The 27,121-nt window shown below is 38.8% G+C and overlaps 1 protein-coding gene across 1 annotated transcript in view; it reads left to right on the forward strand.

Annotated features, from left to right (window-relative positions):
- Positions 1 to 27,121, forward strand: part of UTRN (utrophin) — a 507,319-nt gene that overhangs the window by 250,970 nt on the left and 229,228 nt on the right. Inside the window, exons 47-51 of the mRNA XM_029943246.1 lie at positions 2,577 to 2,670; positions 6,352 to 6,577; positions 9,148 to 9,265; positions 12,565 to 12,770; positions 14,575 to 14,729. Coding sequence (XP_029799106.1) covers positions 2,577 to 2,670; positions 6,352 to 6,577; positions 9,148 to 9,265; positions 12,565 to 12,770; positions 14,575 to 14,729 — 799 coding nt within the window. The remainder of the gene's footprint in view (positions 1 to 2,576; positions 2,671 to 6,351; positions 6,578 to 9,147; positions 9,266 to 12,564; positions 12,771 to 14,574; positions 14,730 to 27,121) is intronic.

A 27,121-nucleotide genomic window follows, 5' to 3' on the forward strand; every position in this document is an offset into this window, starting at 1 on the left:
AGAGAGAGGGCAGGCTTGCTGCCCAGAGGCCACTGCTGTCGCCACTCATCACTGCCTCGCGGGCTCTCCCTCTGTTGAGTCACCAGGCAAACCCCCAAGTGTGATTAACCCTAACTTTCCACTTCTTCCGTGCCAGCTGTGGTGCTGCTGCTGCTGCTCCCCTTCCTCCGCTTCCTCCCCACCCCCCACCCCTCCCCTCCTTATCCTCCTCTCTCTTCCCTTCCTTCCTATTCCTCCACCCTGCCTCACTCATCTCCCTTCTCTTCCTCTCCTTCCTCCCCTACTCTCACCTTCCCTCTTCACCTTCTGTTTCCCCTCAGGATTCTGACAAAGTAGGAGTGGTGAGACTTCTAAAAAAAAACTTCTTGGAAACCGCAGGCTTGTGGAGGGCCAAGTTTGTGTTGCGTTTTACTTGTATTTCCCAGTACCTTGCAGAAGAAATACCTGGGGGCTGATTGTCTGTTGATTACATTCAAAACACTTGAATTAACATTTGGGTATTGCCGCCTTGCAAATACAAGCTCAGCCCCATAATGATTGGAAACAGATGATGCATTTTATGAAAGAGCAATAGGTTTTCTTACATTTTTAAGTATCCTTATGACAAAGGAACAGAGAAAATTTTAATACACAACATTTTAATGCACATTTAGTAGAAAAGCTAATAGGGGAACTAGGCCTTCCAGTAAGTGGACAGTTCATTCTTAATAAGGCATTCATCCCTGGAACAGGGGTGCCTGGGTGGCTCAGTCGGTTAAGCGGCCGACTTTGGCTCAGGTCATCATCTCACGGTTCATGAGTTTGAGCCCCATGTCAGGCTCTGTGTTGACAGCTCAGAGCCTGGGTCTGCTTCTGATTCTGTGTGTCCCTCTCTCTCTCTGCCCCTCCCCTGCTCATGCTCTGTTTCTCCCTCTCAAAAATAAATAAACATTAAAAAAATAAGATATTCATCCTTGGAACAGGTATGAGAGCTGAAACTTCTTTCAGCATGTCCTTCTCATCCTATGGAGTGTTTTGATTCAAGTTCCTTTTTTTATTATATTCAAAAGATGAAATTAACCATTTTAATGTGAACAATCCAGTGACATTTAGTAGATTCACAGTATTGTGCAACCACCACCTCTGTCTAGTTCCAAAATACTTCCATAATTTCAAAGTAAAATCTCTTACTCATGTGGCTGTCTCTCCCGTTCCGTTCTACCCCCAGGTGGTGGCAACCACCAGTGCTGTTGTCTCTGTGGATCATCTATTCTGGGCATTTCTCATAAATGGAATCATGCAGTGTTTCTTTCACTTGGCGTGTTGTTTTTGTGGTGTTTCCATGCCCGCTTTTCTTGCTGACCACACCCATGTCTCATCCTAACTCCTTCCCTGGTCTTGAACACCCTCTCCTTTCATCTGTGTTACTGGAATATTCTCTTAACTCACTGTCCTGATTGTGTTCTTTTCTTACCACCCTTCCATAATCTATTCTGATAGCAGCTCAGTCATGCTTTATAAACATGTCTTATTGTGTCAGTCCTGGCTCTTTATCTTGTTGTATCTTTTTGTCAGCCATAATGAGGGCCAAAGTCCCATCAGGGTCCAGAAGACTGTGTGTCATCTTCCTGCTGCCCATTTTTCTAATCTCATTTCTTATCACTTTTCCCTTTGTTAATTCTGCTTTCTCAAACATTGGTCTTCTTGCTGTTGCTAACATGCTGGGAACATTTCTACTTGTCGCTTCTGTGCTTGCAGTTTCTTCTAGTTTTCTTCTTCCAGCGCCCTTCTTCAGATATCCGCATGCTTCACACACTCCTTTCAGTTTTCTCCTCAGATGTCACCTCCGGTAGGCCTTTCCTGACCCTGACCGCCATATCTCAAATACATCCCATCTCTGTCTTCTTGCATTCGTTTTACTTCCTAACATCTGTCTTTCTATCCCACCAGCATGCAGGCCCCAGGAGGGCAGGGCCTTTGTCCCGCACACCCTCCCATACTCGTAGCATCTAGAACAGGGCTTGCACATAGTAGGTCCCTATGAGGCAGTTGGTGATTTGAAACAATTATGGATATTTAGGTTGTTTTCCGTTGAAACTACAAAAAAAGCGACAGTGTGGATTGGGCAGACTGATACGTGACGCATTCTCTCGGGTATATAGCGGTAGAATTGCTGGGTCATAGACTAGGAGTAACTTCTACTTGACTAGATGTTGTCTAGACAGCCTGTTCCGGTTCACACTGCCGCCAGCCACAGGAGGGCTCTTCTTGTTTTACATGTTACCGGCACTCCAACATTATATTCTCAGGACTCCTTTACACTTTTAAAAATTACTGAAGACCCTCAAAGAGCTTTCATCATGTTTGTTATGTTTATAATTATTTACCTAATTAAAAAAACCAACAGAAATTTGAAGAATTCTTTGCTTATTAATTTGTCTAAAATAGCAATAACGAATCTATTATATGTTATTAAAAATAGCATATTTTTATAGACATTAGTGTTAGAAACTATTTTTTCCAAGACAAAAACACTTTTAAGGAGAAAGTGACATTGCGTTACATTTTTGAACATCTTTTCGTTTCTGGCCTCTTAGAGGACATCTGGATTCTCACTGCCACTTCTGCGGTTAGTCTGGAACCACATGTCATGCATGTAGCCTTGAGTGCAAAACCACTCTATGCTCGGGAGTAACTGAGCGTGAAAAGGCAAATCACTTATGATAACCATAATCTGGGCATCCACAGCCCTTGGCAGGGTTTCTGGGCACCCCTGGCTTCCTGGATGTGACATTGTGACCCTGGGACAGGTAGACATAGGGCGTTTCATTTCAATTTGCATTTTTTCAGGGGCCTGTGTGATTGAGCCTCTTTTTCATGTTTATTTCTTTATTGTTTCCTCTCTGGTGGATTGTCTGATTGATACTTTTGGAGTTTAAAAAATTATTTTGGGAGTGCCTGAGTGGCTCAGTTGGTTAAGAGTCTCAACTCTTGATTTCCGCTGGGGTCATGATCTCACAGTTGGTGGGGTGGAGCCTTGTGTGAGGCTCCTCACTGACAGCAGAGTCTCCTTGCTGCTTCTCCCGGCCCCGGTGGGGAACGCGTGTGCATGCGTACACTCTTTCTCAAAATAAGTAAACTCAATAAAACTATTTTGGTTATGAGTTCCTTGTTTAGAGTGTGCATTGCAAATATCTTCTCCCTTAGTCTGTGGACTTAAAAAATTTTTTTTTAATGTTTATTTATTTTTGAGAGACAGAGCATGACGGAGGAGGGACAGAAAGAGAGGGAGACACAGAATCTGAAGCAGGCTCCAGGCTCTGAGCTGTCAGCACAGAGCCCGATGCGGGGCTTGAACCCACGAACTGTGAGATTATGATCTGAGCTGAAGTTGGACGCTTAACTGACAGAGCCATGCAGGAACTCCAATGGCTTCTAATATTTTTATTAATAGTGCTATTTTCAGAATTCTTAAACATTAATGGACTATTAATAGCTTCCCCTTCTTGTGTGTGTTTAGAGTCTTTTTAGTACTCTAAAATCAGAAAGATTAAAAAAAAATTTTTTAACACTTTTATTTATTATTGAGAGACAGAGACAGAGCATGAGCCTGGGAGGGGCAGAGAGAGGGGGAGACACAGAATCTGAAGGAGACTCGCGGCTCTGAGCTGTCAGCACAGAGCCCGACGTGGGGCTTGAGCTCTCAAACCGTGAAATCATGACCTGAGCTGAAGCCGGATGCTGAAAAAACTGAGCTACCCAGGCGCCCCAATATATTTTTTTATACTTTCAACTGACAGTTGTACAGTTTTGATTTTCATTTCAGGTCTTTAATCCACCAAGAACTAATTTTCTCAAGGTACATGTGAGGTCAAATTCTGACCCGTCATCTCCCCTCTCCAGCCATAGGCGTTTACTCTTGCCGCCATCATTGATTGGCCAGTAAATTCCTCCTCATTGATCTTTAATGCAGTCTCTGCCAAGGTCAGGTTTCTCTGCCACCTGTGCACTGTGGCATGTCTCTTCCAGGGCGCTCTTTGGATGTCTGGGTCCATAAGATACTGAGTCAATCATTCATTATTAGCTAAGTGAAACAACTAAGTAACAGGTGGGGAATAACCCTCTACCTGTTCTGACTGAGATCCTTTTCTAAATTGATATAAAAATCAGATTTTGAATATATGATTTTGTCGAGTTACATGCAAACTTGTTGGGATTTTTATTAGAATTGTGCTTAATTTGCAGAATGACTATGTTTTTTTTTTACAAAAAAATTTAGGTCTCCTCTAATATACTGTATGTTAAAGTGGATTCTAGATGGATCTAGTAGTTAATTCAACTCCCTCTTATATCAAAACTAAAGAAAAACAGTAACCAACCTCCCATTATTAAAAACAAAGCAAGACAAAAACAGAAAAAGAAATAAAAAATGGAGAAAATATTTATCCAGTCTTTGGAAAAGACAAGAGTGTCACGTTACACATTCTGGGAAAACAATCCCCTGAGACAATTTTATGTATTTGATCACTGCAAGTTTGTTAATATCTTTATTTAACATATGTTAAAATAGACAAAAAAATTAAAGCTTGCAGGAGAAACATTGTTTTCATCAATAGGGCAAAGGTCCATCTTTTCAAAAAACAATTCATCTAAACTGATAAGCAGTAAAGAACACAGTTATAAATTATACTCGCCCACACTCCCTTACTCGTAGCATCTAGAACAGTGCTTGCACATAGTAGGTCCCTTTGGTTAATAAACATAAAAATATTTGCCTTCGTTGACAATCAAAGAAACATCAAATGAAGACAGTGGTGAAAGATGTGTTTTTCCATTGAAATATGATATTGTTGGTGAGGCTGTAGGACTTTTGTCAGTTCCATACACTATTGCAGGAAGTCTAAATTTCTAACTTTTTAAAAAATGTTTATTCATTTTTGAGAGAGAGAAAGAGACAGACAGACAGACAGACAGACAGAATGTGAGCAGGGGAGGGTCAGAGAGAGAGAGGGAGACACAGAATCCGAAGCAGGCTCCAGGCTCAGAGCTGTCAGCCCAGAGCCTGATGTGGGGCTTGAACTCACAAATTATAAGATCATGACTTGAGCTGAAGTTGGATGCTTAACTGACTGAGCCACCCAGGCACCCCTAAATTTCTAACTTTTAAGCAAAACAGTTTGGCAACAAGTCTTAGATACATTAAACTTTTTCATATTTTATAATCTAGTAATTCTATTTTGGGAAATTTATACTAAGGTGGTAATCAAAAATGTGCGAAATACTCTACATAAAAAGATAAGAGTCACAAGTTCTTTTTTAAAGTAAAATTTCAGGAGCAATTTAAGTATCCAGCTGCAGAAGGGTTAAAAGTTAGTGAATATATTCTATATAGATAGTGTATGTATATACTAAGTACATAGTATATACTTATATACATATATCCATACACAAGAACATAATACTTTTATAGATTATTCCATAAGTAAGTATTCACAATGAGTTTGTAGGTGGGGCCCGAGGTGCTTGCACCTGGCTCTGGGGGTCCCAGACAGACGAGGTTCAGCCACTTACCACTGACAGAATTCAAAGGCAGAGAGAGGAGTGGTGGCGAAACAGGAAGGGAATTTATTTCAGTGAGGCCACCCTGGGAAGACAGCGGACTGGTATCTCAAAGAGTTTCCAAAGTGCTGAAAATACTTCCAGGTTTATATAAGGCAAAGGTGGGACAAAGGTCACTGAGTACGTGCAGGTGGGCGGTGAAGGTCAGGTCCATCACCGGGAGTCCGTCACACCGGGTCTTGCTGGCTCAGGGCTGTCCTTGATGCTTGAGGGGGTCCCTTTGGTTCACCACCTGGATAATTTGCTTGTGGGGTCTTTTGCCTGAGTTCAGTGATAAGCTGGAAAGAAGAACTTAATTAATTAGACAGTTTGAGGTAAAAAGGAAGTAGTTGAAGCCCTCTTTCAGTTTTATTAAGAATGACCAATACTCATCAAGTTAATTGGAAAAGAATAGAAAATTAGAATAAATTGACTTTACAAGTTAAGGCAGACATCTTGACAAAATAAAGTAGCAGTCCTAATTTTCCTATGGTTAATTTATTTTTTATTTTATTTTTTCCTGGTGTCAGGGCTGTTACTTCTGACTTAACTGCTGCCCTAGAATATTGTGGGGGATTAGCCATAAAGCTAATTAAACATGGACAGATGGATTCTACAGGAAATATCATTGTCATTTTAGGATGAAAAAATTAAAACTTCTTACAATTTTTTTTAACTTACACTAAATTTTATGTAAACACACAGACACAAAAATCACCACGAGGCCACCACAGTCAGGCTCTCCTGTTGATATATTAATACTTTTCCGCATTTTTACATTTCAGCTAATCTTAGTGTCCAAAAGATGGTGCTAGTATCATCTGCATCAGACATTCCCGTTCAGTCCCCTCGTTCTTCGGAAATTTCAATTCCTGCTGATCTGGATAAAACCATAACAGAACTCGCTGACTGGCTGGTCCTGATTGACCAGATGTTGAAGTCCAACATTGTCACCGTTGGGGATGTGGAAGAGATCAATAAGACTGTTTCCCGAATGAAAGTAAGTACAGAGTGTAAAGGCTTGTCTTAGAAATACCACACGCAGAAGCAGACAAGATCTGTTTGGATCTCCTTTGTTTGTCCTAAACCCTGGGAGAATGAGCTTTAAAAAACTCTTAATCTGTCAAACAGCCATGCTGTATTTGGCTAGCTCCAAAGAGAAAAGCTTTTCTTCCATTTTTAGTGTTTTTTGTAAGATGGGGTTTACCAACTCGATGCATAGACTCAGTGTATTTTATTTGTATTTTAAAAGTTTCTTTAAATACTTATTATGAGAGAGAGAGAGCGAAAGAGTGTGTGTACTTACAGAAGCGCATGGGGGAAGGGCAGAGAGAGGAAGGAAGAGAATCCCAAGCAGGCTCTGGACTGTCAGCCCAGAGCCCCATTTGGGGCTCAGTCTCACAAACTGTGAGATCGTGATCTGAGCCAAAATCAAGAGCTGGATGCTTAACTGACTGAGCCTCCCAGGTGCCCCAGACTCAGTGTATTTTAAAATGAAAAATTTTTAATTTTTTAATTTATTTTTGAGAGAGAGAGAGAGAGACAGAGTACGCATGGGGGAGGGGCAGAGAGAGCAAGAGACACAGAATCCGAAGAAAGTTCCAGGCTCTGAGCTGTCAGCTAACTCATGAACCACAAGATCATGACCTGAGCCGAAGTCAAGACGCTTAACTGACTGAGCCACCCAGGTGCCCTCAGTGTATTTAAAAATCTAAAACTGATGCCATAAAGCTAGATACATCAATACAAATGTAAACTAATGCCTAGTGTGATATAGGATATTTTCCTAAAGCTCCTTTTCACTTCATATTTTGTAATCAGCTCATTTGTCTGATGACTTCAGAAGTGAGAATCTCCTGCCTAGAATTTTATTTCTATGCATACACCATCCAATATAAATTTTCAGTATTCATAGTGTGCTAGGTTCTGAGCTGTGTGTTATGTAGGGATGCTGAAAAGGACATACCAGATAGAAATAGGGGAGGTACCGTAAAATAACAACAACAGCAACTGCTAACTTTTATTAGACGCTTAATGTGTGCCGAGCAGTTTAATAAGTATTTTACATGTATCATCTCCTTCACTTTTTTAACAGTCTTTTGAGGTTGGTATTGATTTTATCCCCAGATTACAAGTGTGTCCAAAGTGAGCGGGGAGGCACTGAGGACACTTAAGTAGAGAAGTTACTGCAGCAAGGCCGAATTCAGTAGAAGCCATACGATGGGTACAGGTCACCCGTTAGAGGAGCCAGGATGAGAAACAAGATGACTTCACAACAGTGGAAAGCAGACGATGTGGGATTTTGACATCTGGGGATAAAGTAAATGACATTCCTGACACAGGGAACAGCGTGAATAAAGACATGAGGCAGGGGAGCCTGAGGGACCTTGGGTCAACATTTGTGCAATAAAGAAGTATAGTGGGAAGTAAGATAGCAAAGGCAGGTTCAAGTTCACTTTGGGAGGGAGCTCCCAGACCATGCAAAGCCTGTTGGGCTTTTAGTCGGTAAGCAGTTGGCAAGTGTCTTTTTCCCGCTTTTCATTTTCTTTTTTAATTGTGCCTGGGGACTGATGATAATAGTGCGCTCCTTTGGGAAGAAGACTGGGGTGCTTAGTGCTTTGAATAAATTGGAGGCAAGAGATACTTCAAGCAAAAGAGCCCTTTCTGAGTGGCTAAGCTGATGCTATTGCAATTAGCAGAAATAAGGAATAGAAGAAAGGGACTGTGGATGAGGGTTTGATTGATTCAGTTTCAGATATGTAGTGTTGAGAGGTTCTTAGGCCATTTAGAAGGAAACATTCAGCATTTGGTGAAATGTCTCTCTGGGATTCAGGATTAGAAGTTGTGAATACTCCATTTGAAACAATATTTGACACTCCAGGGCTAATTGAAATCTGAAAAATTAGTGAATTTAGAAAGAGGAAGAGCTGGGAGAGAATCTGCGCCACACTGTTTGTACTTACTGGAAATTGTGTTTCTAATCTTTACAGCTTTGTCTTGGTTCTGTGCTTAAAACACTATCTTGCTGATATTTTGCACTTTTTGCTCCTATTTATCGGGACGGAGATAAATTCCCTGCAGCAGCATTTTTCATGTCTGCATGCACTTAATTTGCAGTTATCCCCAAAGCATTTTTCTCCGGCCTCACCCCAGCCCTGCAGGTGACGTTAGTTTATATTCGTATCTGATGTAGGACAGATACGCAGGGAATCGGCAGCAGATGTCCCTGCTAATGTTTTGAGACCATTTTTTTCATAGGGATTTTCTTCATTGAATCTGCTCAGACTTCATATAGCTGAGCTGTACAATTTTTATTATTTCTTTTTGTGAAGACAAAAACACAGTGAGTTAAGTGCTTTGCCAGGTGACCCGATGATAAGTGGCAGAGCTGAGATTTAAACCCAGGACCTTTGCCTTCCAACCTTGCTCTTCCTCTGCCATACTGCTCATGCCAGTTATCCTGGAGAGGAGGAAAACAATTTTGATGTCAGCACATCAGTTTTGCTTTGTTGGTAGTACGCTTATGCTGTGGCCTATCAACCTATCTTCATAACTGTCTTCTCTCACCAGATCACAAAGGCCGACTTAGAACAACGCCATCCTCAGCTTGATTGTGTTTTTACATTGGCACAGAATTTGAAAAATAAAGCTTCCAGTTCAGATGTGAGAACAGCAATCACAGAAAAATGTAAGTTTTTAAAAATTACATATCATCTACTTTCCCTGAAAATGGCAACACACACATACACATTTTCATAGATTATTTAACCAGAAATTAATATTATTTGATATTTGACAGTATCTATTAATAACTGTAGCTTTCATTTGATTTTTGTGTTTTGTGAACATTATTATAGTTCCCTTATGAATTCCTTAAAGTGTTAACCTTATTACCTTTCTAAAAATTTATTTCTTAATGTTTATATAATTTATTTTGAGAGAGAGAGGGAGAGGGAAGAGGGAAGGGGCAGAGAGAGAGGCAGAGAGAGGATCGCAAGCAGGCTCCGTGTTGTCAGTGCGGAGCCCACGCGGGGCTTGAACTCACGAAGTGTGAGATCATGCCCTGAGCCAAAATCAAGAGTCAGCACTTAACCGACTGAGCCACCCAGGCGCCCCTAACCTTATTACTTTTCAGTAGTTACTGGTACATTGGATTTTTTTTCCTTTTAAGTTAGGATGTCTTTTAAAGGAATCAAAAAAGAGGAGCTAGAGAAAACCATCAGAATGCAAACCCATGCTTTCATTATAACTTATTTAGTAAAACCAGATCTTGCTATGTCTGTTTAGCTCCTCTTCTTCAAATTCATTCCAAATAGAATTTATTGAGCAGCTACCAGGTACCTGTGGGATGGATACTAATTTGGGAATCATTTAGTTAAAAGAAAAATACAACAAAACACAAAATAAACATACAAAACACCACAGCAAAGTCCCTGTTTCATTTGCTTTCTGGCTTAAAATAAGCATCTGTGAGATCTGTATGGCATATAAAACAGACTCAATTCTCAAGACTGTCACGTAGGGAGAGTTACTGTCTGCTTTCATCATCCCTCTCCCATCCCGCCCTCCGCCCGGCTGTAGCTTTTCCATAGATATTCTTCAAAATGTTCTGGAAGTTCTTAGTCTCCTGGCCTTTATTCACATGATTTTTTTTTCCCCCTCTTGGCTTTTTCTTCCCCAGTGAAATTCTACTCGGCAGCTAAAATGTCACCCGTGCAATGTCTTCCCTACCCTCTACTAGTCCCTGGAGAACTCTATTTTCTGTCTTTAGTTCGGGCTGTAGCCTCTCCCCTGATCATGTCCTTGTAGACCTCACAATTATTGTAATTCTCTCTCCCTTCCATAGATAGTAAATATTCACCTTTCTGGCCCTGCGGCCTCCCCCAGTGTTCAATACAAAATAAGGACTTCATAAATATTTGGGGCAGAACATAAACTGAAAGTTACTTTATTACCTTGTCTAATATTTCTGAGGTGAAGGAAGTCAATGCTTCCTCCTATGAAAAGTGTGTTTCGATTTCAAATTAAATGTGGCTGCGGCAACATTATCGGAACAGATGAGTTAGCAAAGAACTTCCAGTGCCTCACGGTGCTGGTTTATTTTTACTGCATAAGCCATTTTCTTTCTTTATCCCTGGTTCCCCCAAGCCCCTGCTCTTTTATATTTTATTTTTATTTTTTTTAGTTGGTGGATTGCTTGGGTCTCTGTTGAGACTCTGGAGTGATCTCGTTTGCTGCCATGTGGCAGGAGAGCCCTGCCTCAGTGACCCCAAACTGTTGACCAAGTCCTTTCCATTTCACTTTTTCCACATCTTACGTTTTTCCCTCTCCCTCCTTTTTGTCCACCATTTCTTTTAAGGTTGTTTGACAAGACTTTTCTTCTTCTGAGTAGCTTCCTTTCTAATTTAACTCCCTCTCTTTGTTTTTTTCTCCTTTTTTTATTTTCATAGAGCCTACATAATCTTTGTCATTACTCATTATATGAAAAAAAAAGCTCAGTAGGAGTGTACTGCCTGTAATAACCTGCTTTTAGCATTCATTCACAAAGAGGAGAACAATTTGCTTAATGATAAACCTGTGATATTGCTGTCACTTGATGTCTTTCATGTTATTTGTTCACTATTAAAGGATTCTATTAGTAATAGAATTGGTCATAAGTACTTTATGTAACTTTTTAACTGACAAGAAGAACATTATGATGAATTTCTTCTCTCTTGAAGTGAAAAACTTAGGCAATTTATTTAAACTGTTAAACAAGGCAACTTAAATCAGATCATCTCATTGAACAGTTTTTAAAAAAATATTACATGTAAGTATAATGTCCAGTCACCTGAACCATCTTAAATGGATAACTCTTATGGCTTGCTGTCACCCTGTTATCCCAAGAATTTTTACCAAAAGATCCCGTTATGCCTTAACCACAGTATCATTTTGTGGCTAAACTCTTGTTGGCCTGGTATTTAACATGCATGCTCTGCACTATGTGCGATATAGAAAGCATCTTCTGGACATTTTTGAAGTCCTACCTACTTATGACCAATGGGTTGTTCAAGGTATTCAAAGCTACTGTTTACTAGCCTCAGTTTCAGGTCATGAACTACCTATGAAGTAATTCATGAAAAGTTTGTTTCTTTAGAGCTCTCTTTCCTTAGCCCCTTTTAAAAATGAGAAGAGGAGAGAAGGCAAGGAGAATAACGGTAGAGGACAGAGGAGAGAAAGAAAGAGAAATCGAAAGAAATATTAAAGAGGAGGAAAAGATCTAGTCTAGATTTTTTTTATGGTAAAGAGCTACTGGGAACATAGAACTTGAATCTAATTTGCTTTTGTTTTTCTTGAACATATAAAAATACTTTCTTTTTGAGAGGTTTCATGCTACAGTAAAACAAATATGAAAAGTATTCTTAAATAGAGCATTTCCTTTCAAAATCCTGACAGCCTTAGAACATCTCCTTTGAAGATGACAGGTGACTACATCTGTGTCTTACAGTTCTGTCATAAAGCATTGTTAAACTCTACCTTTATCAAACCAGGTTCTGTGACTATAAATTCGATAGGAATTTATTTTCTTTATAATTTTTGGTTTATCCATTTAAAAGAGCAGATATTTTTATTGTGAGCTATTTCAGTGCATTTAAAATAGAATTTATGGGCACCTGGGTGCCTCAGTCAGTTAAGTGTCTGACTCTTGATATTGGATCAGGTCATGATCTGATGGCTATGGGATCAAGCCCTATATCAGGCTCTGTGCTGACAGCGTGGAGCCTGCTTGGGATTCTCTTTCTCCCTCTCTCTCTTCCCCTCCCTTGCACTCTCTCTCTCTCAAAAATAAATAAATACACTTTAAAAATTGCCTTAAAATGTATGTACCGACTTGTCTTCTTTTTCTTTTCTATTTATAACCTTACTTATGATAAACTTAGTTATCGGATGTTTTCCCCCTTTCCTGATGGTTACTTTCTGGGATTATTTTTATAATGTCTCCTCCAGTGGAAAAGGTCAAGAACCAGTGGGACAGCACTCAGCATGGTGTCGAGCTAAGGCAGCAGCAGCTGGAGGACATGATCATCGACAGTCTTCAGTGGGAGGACCACAGGGAAGAAACCGGGGAGCTTATGAGAAAATATGAGGCTCGATTCTACGTTCTCCAGCAAGCTCGAAGGGATCCACTCATCAAGCAAATTTCGGATAATCAAGTAAGACTCAGAGATTTATTTATTTATTTTTTTTGGCATTACCTAGTTGTTGGATGTACTTTTTTGTTCCATCATTAACTGTAATTTTTAGGACCCTTGCCATGATGTTTCCACAAGTGCTTAGAATGTACACCTAAATTTATATAAAAAATTTGACCGGGAGGGTTTTTGAAAAATTTTAGAAAGTGTAACAAAGAGAAATTTACCTGTCTACCAGATTTATCACTCACTGATTCTTTACAAATGGAACACAACCATGAACCAGCATCTAGAAAGACAGGAACTGTCCTTTGTTTTACTCCCTTCCATGTCTACCCTGAAGGTTATTTTAATTTATGAAATTCTCTGAGATCTTTTGAAGCTACTACAGTGAACAAATCAGGCAATAAGTTTAGTTTCTTTTAATACCTTTATAACCAAACTGTTTTATTTATATTGTCAGAGTAACTATTTTGTCATTGATTTGAATATAAAGTTGATGATATTGAACATTAATGGTATTTTTAAAGTGCTATTTTATATTCTCTCTATAATTATAGAAATATTTGGGGCACCTGGGTGGCTCAGTGTGTCAAGTGTCCCCCTTTTGGTGTCAGCTAAGTTCATGGTCTCACCATTTATGAGGTCAGGCCCCTCATCTACTCTGCACCGATAGCGTGGAATCTGGTTGGGATTCTCTCTCTTCCTCTCTCTACCCCTCGGCCCACTTGTGTGTACTCCCTCTCTCAAAAATTAATGAATAAACATTTAGGAAAAAGAAAATATTCTTAAATTGGAGGTTACAGTTATTAGGTTATATTTTGACATAACATTCGTTTGCCCTTCCGGTAGCTCAAGATGAGCGTGCACAGGTGGGAAGAATATAATAACGATATAATAAAGAATATGTGGTAAAGAAAATGTAAAACATGAGAACATGTGTTTATTCTTCACACATGTCAACTTTCCATGGTTACAATTTAGAAGTCAAGCGGCCAGGTGTCCTGATTTTGTGGATGGTTTTTGTAATTAAGAGGTCTGTGGATTGTTTTCATTAAACGAATCACATATAGTAGTCAGCAAAACCCAGGACACTTAACTAGAGGAATAAAATAAAAAGTGATACCAATGCTTCAATCAGATATTCAAAGTATTCCTTTCTAAACAACGGTATGGCTCTTTTCTGCTTAAACTTTAGGGCGATTTTTTTTTTGCCAGTTGCTATAAAAAGCATTGTAGGAACATTCATTTGTCATTTGGATTTCACGGGGAGTATCTAGATCCAGGGGTTCTGAGAGGTGGAAAAGCCTGTGGACACACTCTGCATCCATCTAGTTAGTTAAGCAACTCTCTGTAAACCTCGCTTGGCTCCTTGATCAACCTGAGCAGTGAACTTTGTCAGCACACACAGTGAGCCAGGGGCCCAGAAGGCTTCCGTGTTGTTGGCCCTTCTCCTTTCTGCCAGTATGCAGAGGAACTCTGTAGTACGCTTATTCCCGTACGATGCGTGCTGCTATAAGGATCAGATATAAAGCAGAACAAATGAAAAAGATAAATGGGTCGAGGAAGTAAAATATCTTAAGGAAGAAAAGATAGTCTGTTAGTATCATCCGCTATGTACTTGATCATTTCTTAGACATTTGCCTTTCCACGTCCAGAATGACTTTTCTGTAAGCTTATGTTCAAGAGTCTGTCCCATAATTTGCTTTTTTCTCTTGACATTTGCATCTAACACATGTCAGAACCTACTGGGAGGACGGATGTTGAGGTAATACTGGTTACTGACTGACCATGCCTAATCAGTACACCTACAATTACACTTCAGATACTGCTTCAAGACCTGGGTCCTGGCGATGCTATCGTAATGGCGTTCGATAATGTCCTACAGAAGATGCTGGAGGAATACAGTAGTGATGATGCCAGGCATGTGAAAGAAACCACCGAGTACTTGAAAACATCATGGATCAACCTCAAACAAAGGTAACACTTAGGGCCTGGCAGGTAAATGCATGTAAGGGAGAAAATTTGGTTGCTCTGGCTTTCTCGTAGAAACATGCCAAATATGGGACTACTAGAAGTATATCTTATTTTTATTACCTGTAACATTTTTTTACACTGTGTGAGTTACTATTATCACACTTAGTACAGAAGGTATATTTATACATTATCTACTTGAGTTTCTGCAATGGGGTTCTCCTTGAGTGAGCCTAAACCTTGCCACAGATCATTTTCTGTGTTCGGATTTTCCTAGGCCTCCCAGCATTACCTGGAATACACCCTGTAGTACTCTGGTGGTGAGCACCAGTTAGGTATTTGCAGACACATTAGGGTAATACCAGCCCTAATTATAGTTAAAATAATATGCTCTTTGGCCAGGTAGTCCTCAGTTGAGGCTGAGAACACACAGATGTAACACCAGGCTTCCGAAACATGCTATGTATATTTAGGGCTTCAACTAATTTATTACTATGTCAAGCCAGTATATTTGGAAAGATCTAAAATAGCATACGTATTTAAAGGAGAGATTTTTCTGTCACTTGAACACCTAGGGTCTAAGGAACTTGAAGCAGTGGTTAGTGTCTCTTTAAGATAGCATGTTTATATTGATCATCAGGGAAAAAGTATTTATTCCCTGCATAGTACCGGGAATGTCTGTGTCTAATAAAATTATGGTTTCGCACACATCTTTATATATTCAATACGACCAACTGCCTGAAACCTAATTTGTATGCAAAAAAAATTTATTTTGCTGTGAGTAAAATGGATATTATTAGAACACCTTATGATACATGTTACTGGTAATGAAGTATGGCCAAGCATTTAATAGCTGTTTGGCATGGAGGTGTTTTGTACGTTTTTAGAATGTCATTTTTAGAGTCTCTAATGTAGATTTTTAGGAAACTCAAGGTAAAAAATTATGAGGCAGTATATGAGTGTGAATATATATGTTGCTACATACACCTAGGATTCTGGAGGAAATCAGACTGAGAAAATAGATGAAACTTCAAAGTGGTTAAAGCAGAAGACAACTACAGTGCTGCTCTTTCTAGCATTTTAGTACATCTGTGGTCTTTCGTTGGAACAGGCTACTTGGATGTAGTAAGGATCCCAAAACTAAGGCAGGAAAGGGGGTAAAGTAAAAACAGCTGTAGGATAAATAAGTCCTGGGGACCCAACGCACAACACGGTGTTCATAGGTAACCATACTGTATTGTGTCTTTGAATGCTATAAAGTAGGCCTTAAAAGTTCTCAGCACAAGAAAAAAAAGTGTGTAACTCCGTGTGGTGATGTTAACTAAATTTACTGTGTTAATCGTTTTGCAAAATATATTTACATTATGTTTTATACCTTAGGGCTCTTTCCTAAAACTAATGCAATATGATATGTCAATTACATCTCATTTAAAAATCCAGCTTCAACACTAAGATAGGCCTTCAGCATACTTTATCTCAGTTTTTCCAGAAATCCATATGTAAGAATTATGAGTTTGTTTTTGTTGTAAACGATACCAGAAACACTGATCACTTAGGAATATGAAGCCTGCTTTATTTAGCACCTCCAATTCTATTTTTTTTGCTTTTACTTTGTAAATATTTTAAGACAGCCTACAGCAGTAGTTAGATTAGATGGAAGAGGCAATTAAAAATGAATTATATTCCAAGGTGATCTTTCATTTATCAGAGCTAAGACAAGCACAGTGTTCCAATTTTATGGTAGGTACCAGTCATTGTCCTTATTGTGTTTTCTTACTGCTTTTGGAGGGAAATACATCAACATTAATATTTAGATGTGATTTAGGTGTATTAGTATCTATAAAGCAGGGAAAATACAACAAAACTGTAGCTTACAAGATCCTTTCCTGAGTGACAGCTGGGGTTTCTTCTATGTATTTCTAGAATTTTCCTTTTTAAACACAGTGATATTTGCAATTTTTAACTGTTTTAATTTGAGACATTTCTAGAATATACAAATCTTTTCTTGCCTTAAACAAAATATATAAACTTATAATAAACATTTAAAAAATTCTTGGTGTTATTATTGTAATAGAATTAAGAAACTTTAAGGACTTACAGTTCATTTAAGCCAGTGTTTCTCAGTTTTTATAAAAAATTTTTTTTTTACTGTTTTTATTTATTTTAGAGAGGGAGAGAGACAGCATGAGCAGGGGAGGGTCAGAGAGAGAGGGAGACACAGAATCTGAAGACAGGCTCCAGGCTCTAAGCTAGCTGTCAGCACAGAGCCTGATGCGGGGCTTGAACCCACGAACCATGAGATCATGACCTGAGTTGAAGTCGGACTCTTAACCGACTGAGCCACCCAGGCACCCCTCAGTGTTTTTATATTATCAACCTCAAGAGGGCCTTGTTAGATCCTCACTCCCATGAAATTTTAATACCGTGGGTATGCTGTGTATCTGTTTCTGTACTTTATAGTTGTGGTTTATACATAAAAAGGGTACATTTTCCTACTCCCCTCCCTAACGCTGTCCCACCAAAGAACCACTTTTCACCTCCACTGAGAATGTGTGGTCTAATGTAATGCTCTCAGGCTCTGAGACGTTAAATGACATGTTCAAAGTCACATGACATAGCCAACATGATATTCTTATATACTAAGTTATGTGAATGCTCTTCATGCTCTGAGTTCTGAAAAATTGGTAGTAAATTTATTCAGGCTGCTATACTTTGTGAGAGTTTCTGCTTTATTTTTAGTGTATAAATTTTATTGGGTGTCTTCTCATTGTCAGGATCTGTGCTAATCTCTTCACATACATTATTTTATTTAATCCACAAACCATAGGAGACAGGCTGCATTTTTATCAATGCCATGTCGATGAATAGACTGAAACAGAGGAAAGTTAAGAAACACCTGAGAACACACAGCTCTTCAAAGCAGAACTGAGTCTGGTATCCAAACCTTTTTGACTGTGCAGTCAGACTCTTCCTTCCTTAAGGATAATTTTGTTTTTCTTCCTTGTTATCAGAATGTCAGCTCTTGCTGGTGACTGCTCTGTGTACCCGTCTCTTGGATCTGTCTGTGATTCCACTTACTGTTTCTTATCTGTGTTGAGTTTAGAAACCAGATCTGATTAACGATACAGGGGCCTCTGCTGATGAATAATGTAACGCTCTCCGGTATGTGGCCATTGTGTCCTCTCCAGTGGCCGCTGAGAGGGTTTATACAAGGGCTCTCCTCTTATCTCCCAGCCATACTCTGTATGCGTCGCCGTCAGCCGAATTCGGGGAGGGAGGTGAGGGGTTATTATGGTTGCTCATGGAATACTGTCATTGTGGCATAATGTGTGAAGTTTAATATCAGCTTTCAAAGGAAATGTTTTGTATGAATTGCAATTGGCCTAAGTAATTTGGCCATTCACAGTTATGGGGCCTCATTCCCTTATCTACGATGCCAAAATCCAACATGCTCTGATAACAGAACGCTTTCAATTGACATGAGGCTGTTTATTATAGTCTTTATTTATCCTGCTTAGTATAAATAGCCTTGTTCCTAGCTGCGGACGTATTAATGTGTTTGCTGCCTCAGACCCTACTTGGGGGTAATATGTCATACAGATACATTCATAATAATAATTTTTTTATTGTACAGAAAATTCTTCATTCTGAAACACAACAGGCTCCCAATATGTTGGATTCTGCAAATACCCAACCTGTTCTGACATTTTTAACTAACTGACATGTGTTGATCACTACTCTTTTCACCTGTGAAATTGTTTCCTCTTATATCTCTTAATGGCAATTAACAAATTTCTTTTTTAGTGTAAATTGAGATTAGTGATAGTTAAAATGTGGTCATAGTAACATTAGACTGTGGATGCCTGATTTGGGTCTGAAATGTTGTTTAGCGCCTATGTTTAGGTATATGTGTATTGCATGTGTATGTGTATGTATATGTATACATATACTTGCATACATGCATACCCACACACACACATAGTTATCTCCATTGAAATATTGTAAAGGAAATGAGGCCATATCCTTTTGTGCTGTAAGGAATATCGTATACCTCATTAATCACGATGTGGTGGGGAGATGAAAGGTTCTCTGCAATGAGTCTACTCTCTTTATGATCCATGAATGTGCTGTCAGAGAGGTTGGAGGTGAGACAGAGAGATTTGGAGAGGATCACAGGTAATGTCAGAATCTTGGCAGAGAGCTTCCTGTTGGAACTTTAGTATTGCTGGGCAGAGGTGACTGCCTGTTGGGGTTTTTAGTAATAAACATAAAGGGAAGGTAGCTCTGTTATAGTGTTCTTTAGCCACACTCATCTACTCAGACGAGTAGAAAGAATGCAGGTGGCACATAGGGAGCAGGGGAGAGGAAGGTGTTGGTAAAGTTGTGGAGATGGAGATTGCTCTTAGTCCGTAATCATGTGTAAGATGCCTCTTTGGCTGGGTGGTGCAGTCCCCCACTAGTGCCTGTGGCTCGTCAGACAAAGCTTGAATTGAATTTCAGACACTACTTACTGGTTGAAGCAGGGAGCAACCCTATTAACCAGTATGCAGTGACCATGGGCCTGGAGGCCAGTGTATGAGCATAATGGATACATGCATTGTGCTTTGAAAGAGTAGGATTTTGCCTGGCAGATGGGAGAAACAGTACCTTTCTGGTAGTGGCAGTGGAAAGCACGGAAGAGGACCCTAAATCCAGTTACCTTGGGGCATATAAGATCTATGAGGAGACAGAAAAAACATCATTATAAATTTTCCAGAAGAATGGATGTTCCTAAGGAAATCAATTTCATTTAACATAAGATGAAGGGGTTGATCTGTGGTCTGGTAATATAGAATAGATTTCTGGACATAACAGAAGAAGAGTTTGGGGGCAGATTGGGGAAGGTGCAGAGGAGTATCAGAGTTAAGTCCAATACTGGTTGGGTAATGAAGACTGGATATTTGGTAGTGATTTAGCTACAAGTTAAACAGGATGTGGTGATATAAGTTCTGTCAAGGAAATAGTTCTGTGGTCTTAGCTATTTACTTGCTGGCTGTGGCAGCCCCAGGAGGAGTAACTCCTTTGGGTTGTACGAGGTCAATGGCAGGCATCATTAAGTGGGGGTGGGGCTCCTTTCTTGAGCTTCCCAATTGGTACAGCGTTAGCAGCGTAGAATAGTCAGTCTCCTTACATCCCATGAGTGAATGTTTCAGTGCTTGATGACAGCCCAATCTCCGTGGAACAAAGACTGGTCACCAAAAGACAATAGATTGCGGCTGTGTGTGCAGAGACTAATTCTTCATTACATCAGCTGCGTTCCCCCAAAGGGTGCTTTAATACATTGTTAAGGGACATGTTATTTTACTTACAAAAGAACAAAATTACCTTATGAAAGTATCCATTGAAAAGCTTAAAGAATTGTTTCATTGTAAGTTTTCTACATGTCACTCAAACTATGGATGCCACTATTTTCCTCTCAGAAGAGATAAATATATTTAAATCTCGAGTAGCTGTAAAGGTCACCTTTTAAATATAGCAAAATTTAGCACCACGTTATCTGTGGGTTTCTTAAGGTATTCTTTTCCATTGAAGTAAAAAAAAAAAGAGACATATTTAGTTGTATTCACTCTTTTGACCAATTATAACCAGATGCACACTTGATTAACTAATATATCTTATAGCTTCATTTATCCAGTTTTGTTTAACATCTTTCAAGTAACATTTGGAAACGCAGTTACATGTGTGGCCTGTTTTATTAGGCTGCAAAATAACTGTAAGCTATTTTGTAGAATATCAGCTGCTTTTATAGCAGAAATCTCTTCAAAAAGCTGAGTTTACCTTTTAAAAATCCCAGTTCCCTTAAATATAAACTATTATAAATCTGTTACCCATGGATTCCTTAAATCTTCTACGAGAAGCTATTTATATGTTCAGTCTGCACCATTACTTGTCCCAAAGAATTCTATAGTCTGTTACTTCTGTTTGAAGTAAAAATTCTTGTTTCTGCTAACGTTATCCTTCTAAACTTCAAATATTGTTATCTTTTAGGATTTCAGCCTATCCTTTATTCTTTATGATTTATAGGTTAAAAACTATTTAAAAAAAAATCTTCTCTACCTTGTCTAGTAGCCACAGTTTTCTAAACTTGAAATCCTTTTTTTTTTTTATCCCTATAATAGTACTCCTGCCCCTATATTCTCTCATTACACTTCTCAGAACCTCTTCTGGATCTTCTGATCTTTTCTCGAGACGTAGCAAACCTGAACTGAGAGTCATCGACCAGTGCAAGTTCAGTGCCGATGTGGTCTTGAAAACTTGGACATGAATTCCTTCCCACCTTTTTGCTCTCTGCATAACACTCGTGTCTCCCCATCAGTTACATTTCATTTACATGCAGTGATTCTTAATGAAGCTGGACTTGAAGCTAGGGATGGGGGCGAGAATGGAGGATCTCTTTTATAATCTCTGTGATGGGTTATGTAGTTTTAAAAACACTCCTGGTGGGACACCTGGGTGGCTCAGTCAGGTAAGGGTTAAGTGTCTAACTCTTGCTTTCAGCTCAGGTCACGATCTCAGGATCGTAGGATGGAGCCCCATGTTGGGCTCTGTGCTGAGCAGGGAGCCTGCTTGGGATTCTTTCTCTCCCTCTCTCTGTTCCTCCCTGACGCATGTGCACACATGCACTCTCTCTCCCTCTCTCTTGAAATAAGTAAAGATTAAAAAAATAAAAGGACCCCTGGAGACTCTGAAATGGGTCCCTTACTCATCTAGTCCTGGCAAATTATTTTAAAGAAAAAAATTGGAGATTTGAAGTGATTTATCTGAAGCCATATAGGTAGTGAATGTCAGAGGTAGTAGAATTAGGTGGTTTTCTCAGAGCAGTGCACAAATGGCATTAAGGTTTGTTTATTAGCTTGTGTGATGAAGTGTGCCTACATATTCCCGAGGCTTCACATTAGCAATTATTTTTGGTCTTATGATAGTGTGATTAATCATGTGTAATTCTTTAAAAATGGAAAAAATTCTTGTAGTGCCCAGTATACCAATTTACCATTGGATCTAATTTTAAAAGACCAAAATGGGCGGTATGTTACCTTTGAGTTATATTCTACTTGAAATCGCATATGAAATTATATTTAAAAATCAGACATATAAGTCAATGCATACTATGATTATAAAGTTTTAAAAGATATATTTATTATAATAATATGACAGTTTGGACTACTATAGAGTTTAGTTCCCAGTACCATCATTATTTTTATAATTGATTACATTCATGATAAAAACATGACACTAAGATATATGTGAACTTGAGAAAATTCTCCAGGACATTTATTATTAAACTGCACATTTGCATGCTGTAAGCGAATTAATTTCCCAGTATGTCACTAAATTCATATACAAGATTAAGAAAAATATTATGTATTGAGTATTTTTCTATTTCTTTTACTATACTTTATTGAGATATATATATATCTCATTTTGTCCATAAAAAACTGTAGGATGGAAGACGTTATTTCTATTTTTGTATCAGTTTATTCAGTGCATACTAGAGTTGCTACTGTGTGTAGGCCCTGAGGGTACCAAGTGTGCTGATGATTCAGAAGCTTCACACAGACAACAAAATAGGCATTTGCAGTCATGATTGGAGATGAGATAAGGCGGCAGAATATCCTCCAAAGGTAGGGAGACCATCTTGGGTCATCTGAGTGGACCCCATTCTATGACATGCATCTTTATAAACCTGAAGATGGAGGAAGGGATCAGGAGCCAAGGAATATGGGTGATCTCCAGGCAGAGGCTGGAAATGACATGGAAACAGAACTCTCTAGAGCCTTCACTGAGGAATGCAGCCTTTCTGACAACTTGATTTTAGTCCGGGGAGCCCTCTGTCAGAAACAACCTGATGGAACTGTGAGTTGATGAACTCACGTTGCTCTAAGCCACTGAGTTTGTGGCGATTTGTGACAGCAGACAGGGCACACCACTGACAGCCAGGGTAAGGGACATCATGTGATATGTGGGACTGGGTGTCTGCACCAAGTTCTGGATGGGGGGAAGGGAAGGTTAGCAGGAATGGGGTGAGGATGAAGGATATTTAAGGTAAAGAAAGTAAAAAATAAAGCGCTGGACCGAGGATTAGTGATTGGTTCATTTTTATAAGTAAATAAATAACCCCATAGGAATCTCCGACATTGGCATGCTTTTTTTCTTGTCTGGGCATTCTTAAGGTTTAATAAACTTAATCTGTAATCCATTTTTGCATTAGCTGTTTGCCACACAACCTGTTACATACATATGAATATTCTTAAAAATAAATGATAATGATTCTGTAAAATTAAAACGTTTGACTTCACCAAATTATAAAGTCATTAACTTTATGTGAGTGTTAAGAGTTGCCTATTCATGGTCAATTAATCACATGTTTATACTCCTTTAACTTTTTGCTTTTTAGTACTTTTGTGGCATAACCGTTATTTGGTTATCCTTAATATTTTTCTCTTGATGCTTTAAAAGTGGAAAATACGGGCAGGGTGAGGTGAAAGATTAAACAATGCTGCTGCTACTAAACCACCCAAATTCTAGTGGGTAACTTCTAAAATTTAAAAAGTAAAGAAGTATATGCATATGATTTAAAAAATTAGAAGTACTTAAAGGTTTATTACAAAATATAGTGGTTCTCTCACTGTTCACCATGGTCCCCTCCCTAGGAGCATCTACTTTCTCTCCATTTGGCTTTTCCTTGTATCACTTATACATTTCCATATTCTAAACAAAATGTGTAAACTCTTATCTTCTAATACATCAATACTAGACATTGTCTATTGACATCCTATCCTGGTAAGTGTGTAGGACATGGCTTTCTCATGGCCCTGTTCTCTTCCCTTCCTCATCACTGCCTTTTTTTCACTTTATTTTTATTGTGGCAAAATACACATAATATAAAATTTGCCATCCTAACCATTTTTCAGTATATAGTTCAGTGGTATTGAATATTCATACCATTACGCAGCCATCACCACCGACCATGCCCTTTAACTCTTTTCATCTTGCATAGTGAAAACTGTGCTCATTAAACAATAATTCCCCATTCTCTCTTTCCTCCATTTCCTCCGCCAGTGTTTTATTCTTTGTCCGTATGAATTTGACTACTCTAAGTACCCCATGTAAGTGGAATCATACGGTATCTGTTTTTGTGACTAGCTTATTTCACTTAGTATAATGTGCTCAAGGTTCATCCATGTTGTAGCATATGTAAGAATTTCTTTCCTTTTTAGGGCTGAATAATAGTTTGTTTTATGTATATGTCACATTTTACTGATCTATACCTCGGTTGAAGCAACACTTGGGCTGCTTCTACATTTTACCTGTTGTGAATAGTGCTTCTATGAACGTGGGGGGCAAATGTCTTCTCAGGATGCTGCTCTCCATTCTTTTGGGTGTATCCACAAAAGCAGAATGGATAGGTCATATGTTAATTGTATTTTTAATTTGTTGAGGTCTCACCATCCTGTTTTCCACAGTGGCTATAACATCTCATTGCTGAATTTTTATTTTTATTCTAATTTTTTTATTTTTTAATGTTTATTTATTTATTTTGAGAGAAAGTAAATTCCCAAGTGGGGGAGGGGCAGAGAGAGAGAGGGAGAGAGAATCCCAAGAAGGCCCTGCACTGTCAGTGTAGAGCCCAATCCAGGACTTGAACCAATGAACCATGAGGTCATAACCTGAGCCAAAAACCAAGAGTCAGCTGCTTAACAGACTGAGCCACCCAAGCACCCCTTAAGGCTGAAATTTTAGAGTAACAGATATTCAGTGTTGACATCATTATATGTGTCTAAACATCATTAACAGCCAAGCACTGAAGTTTACTATAATTTAGCTTCCTGTTTTTTATCTGAAATTAATAATTGCCTTGCTTTTATGTGCTTAGATTTCTTTGTACCTATTACTAATTCTTCCCACATTTTTCTTTTTTTAAAATAATTTTTTTAATGTTTATTTATTTTTGAAAGAGAGAAGAGAGAGGTAAGGGCAGAGAGAGAGGGAGATATAGAATCTGAAGCTGGCTTCAGGCTCTGAGCTGTCAGCACAGAACCTGATGCAGGGCTCGAACTCATGAACCATAAGATCATGACCTGAGCCGAAGTCAGACACTTAACTGAATGAGCCACGCAGGTGCCCCTCTTCCCACATTTTTCAATGGCCTGACAATATAATTTCCCACAAAGTCAACCACAGTAAGCCACAGTAAGCAGTCTATCACTTCCGACATGTTTTCTTAGACACATTTCCTCTGTAGACATACTTTCTGGGCCATAATCCTGACAATTTTCTATACTTTTCTCCTCATTTGGAATCCTTATTTAGTGGATCTCATGGGGGTTTTGTTTGTTTGTTTTGCATGTGTTTTTCTTTTCTCTTTTGGGTGATTTCCTTGTTTTGTCAGAATGTGTCCTTTGTTAGTTTTGCCAAGTTAAAACAAAGAAAACATAGCCCTCATCTGACCCAGTTCATCTGCTGTCTCTTCTGAGATCTCTTCTTACCATTAGCACAAAGGCCTGTTTGCTTCTCCCTCTCTTGGCTTTCATGTTCTCTATTTCTTATATCTTTTTTCCTTGATATATAATCTTTATTGTCCTTATTCTATAAATACTTATTATAATACTGTAGTAAGGATTCTGAGAAATACAGAGCTATATAAGACTCCTTCTGCTGCCCATAGTGAGTCTACAGAACAGGAGGACAGAAAACAAATCTGTGTAATATAGTCAAAGTAAATTTAAATGTGTAACAAGATCACAATCCAAGGAGTTTTCCAGGATACATGGTTTTGTTTTGTTTTGTTTTGTTTTGTTTTTGAGAGAGAGCTGTACAAGTATCTGAGAGGGATGGGTGTTAGGGGGAGGGAGAAGAAAGACAGAGAGAGAGAGAGAGAGACAGAGACAGAGACAGAGACAGAGAACGAGCGAGAGAGAGAATATCTTAGACTCCATACTCAGCAGAGACCCAATAGGGCTCAATCCCAGGATCCTGGGATCATGACCTGAGTTGAAATCAAGAGGCTGATGCTCAACTGACTGAGCCACCCAGGTGTACCCATGTGGTTACTTTCTCTATAAAGAGTTGTAGTGACCTTTTATGAACTCAAAGCAGGGAAATCTAATTGGGCTGAGATGTTCTGAAGAAGGTGGTCCTTAACCCTGAAAGAATTGGTAGGATCATGATAAGTGGAGGTGGTGAGAAGGACATTTTTATGTGGATATGAAGTTTTTGGGTGGACATAGGAGTAAGAATATCCTAGAGAAAAAGGAGGATACAATGTTGATCTGAACAGTTTGGAGAGAATGAGGGAATAAGCTAGAAAAGTGAATTAGTGAAAGATTATGGAGGACATAAAGTTTCAGGAAAAGCAATTTGGGTTTATTCTGTGGGCAAACTGCGTTGGAGATTCTTTAGTAGGTAAATGCTCAGATGATGTTAATGACTTTCTAGAATGGCTTATGCAAGGAAACATAAAGCTTTTGTGCTTGGCTTTTTCATTTAGCAGAAAGCATGTGCGATTCCATCCATGTTTTGCATCTCTCAGTAGGTTATTGTTGAGTAGTATTCCATCGCATGCAGATGCCACAGTTTATCGATTTACCACTTGATGCTATTTGGGTGATTACCGGTTCGGGGCCATTATAAGTAAAGCTGCCCCAAAGATTTACATACGGGTTTTGTGTGGGTATCTGTTTTCATTTCTTTTGTAAATACTTAGGAGTAGGATTGCTGGATTGTTCTTGAGTACATGGTTACCTTTATAAAAAACAGCTTGCTGAACTGTTCTGCACTGGCGGTACCATTTTACACTCCCATTTGGAACGTCTGAGTGTGGCAGTTATGATACATTCCCACCAGCACTTGGTATAGTCATTTTCTTAAAGCCATTCTAATGTCTCGTTGTGGCTTGAATTTACATTTCTCTGATGAGTACTGATGATGAGTATATGCTTATTTACCATCTCTGTATCTGCTATGATGATCTCTGTTGAAATCTTTTACCCATTTAAGAATTGTTTATTGATGTGTAAAGATTGATGTTCACTATAAATTTAAAGAATACAGGAAAGTACAAACAGGAACGTGAACCACCTTAAATCCCTGCACCTAGAAATAATGATTTTAATATTAACACTCCAGACATTTATCCTTTTATCTAAATACACAGACAGTCCTGCATACAGGACAGATGGATGCATGCATGATGTACGGATAGATGAGCGGATGGGGTAGAAAATATAAATAAATATAAATGAGATTATGTTACACATGGTGATTTTTTTATTATTATATAGTTCATATACATGAAATAAACCCTTTCAAAGAGTACAGCTCAGTGATTGTTAGTGTATTCACCATGTTGTGCAACTCTT

The sequence above is a fragment of the Suricata suricatta genome, chromosome 7, assembly GCF_006229205.1.
Source record: "Suricata suricatta isolate VVHF042 chromosome 7, meerkat_22Aug2017_6uvM2_HiC, whole genome shotgun sequence".
In the NCBI taxonomy this organism is placed as follows: domain Eukaryota; kingdom Metazoa; phylum Chordata; class Mammalia; order Carnivora; family Herpestidae; genus Suricata; species Suricata suricatta.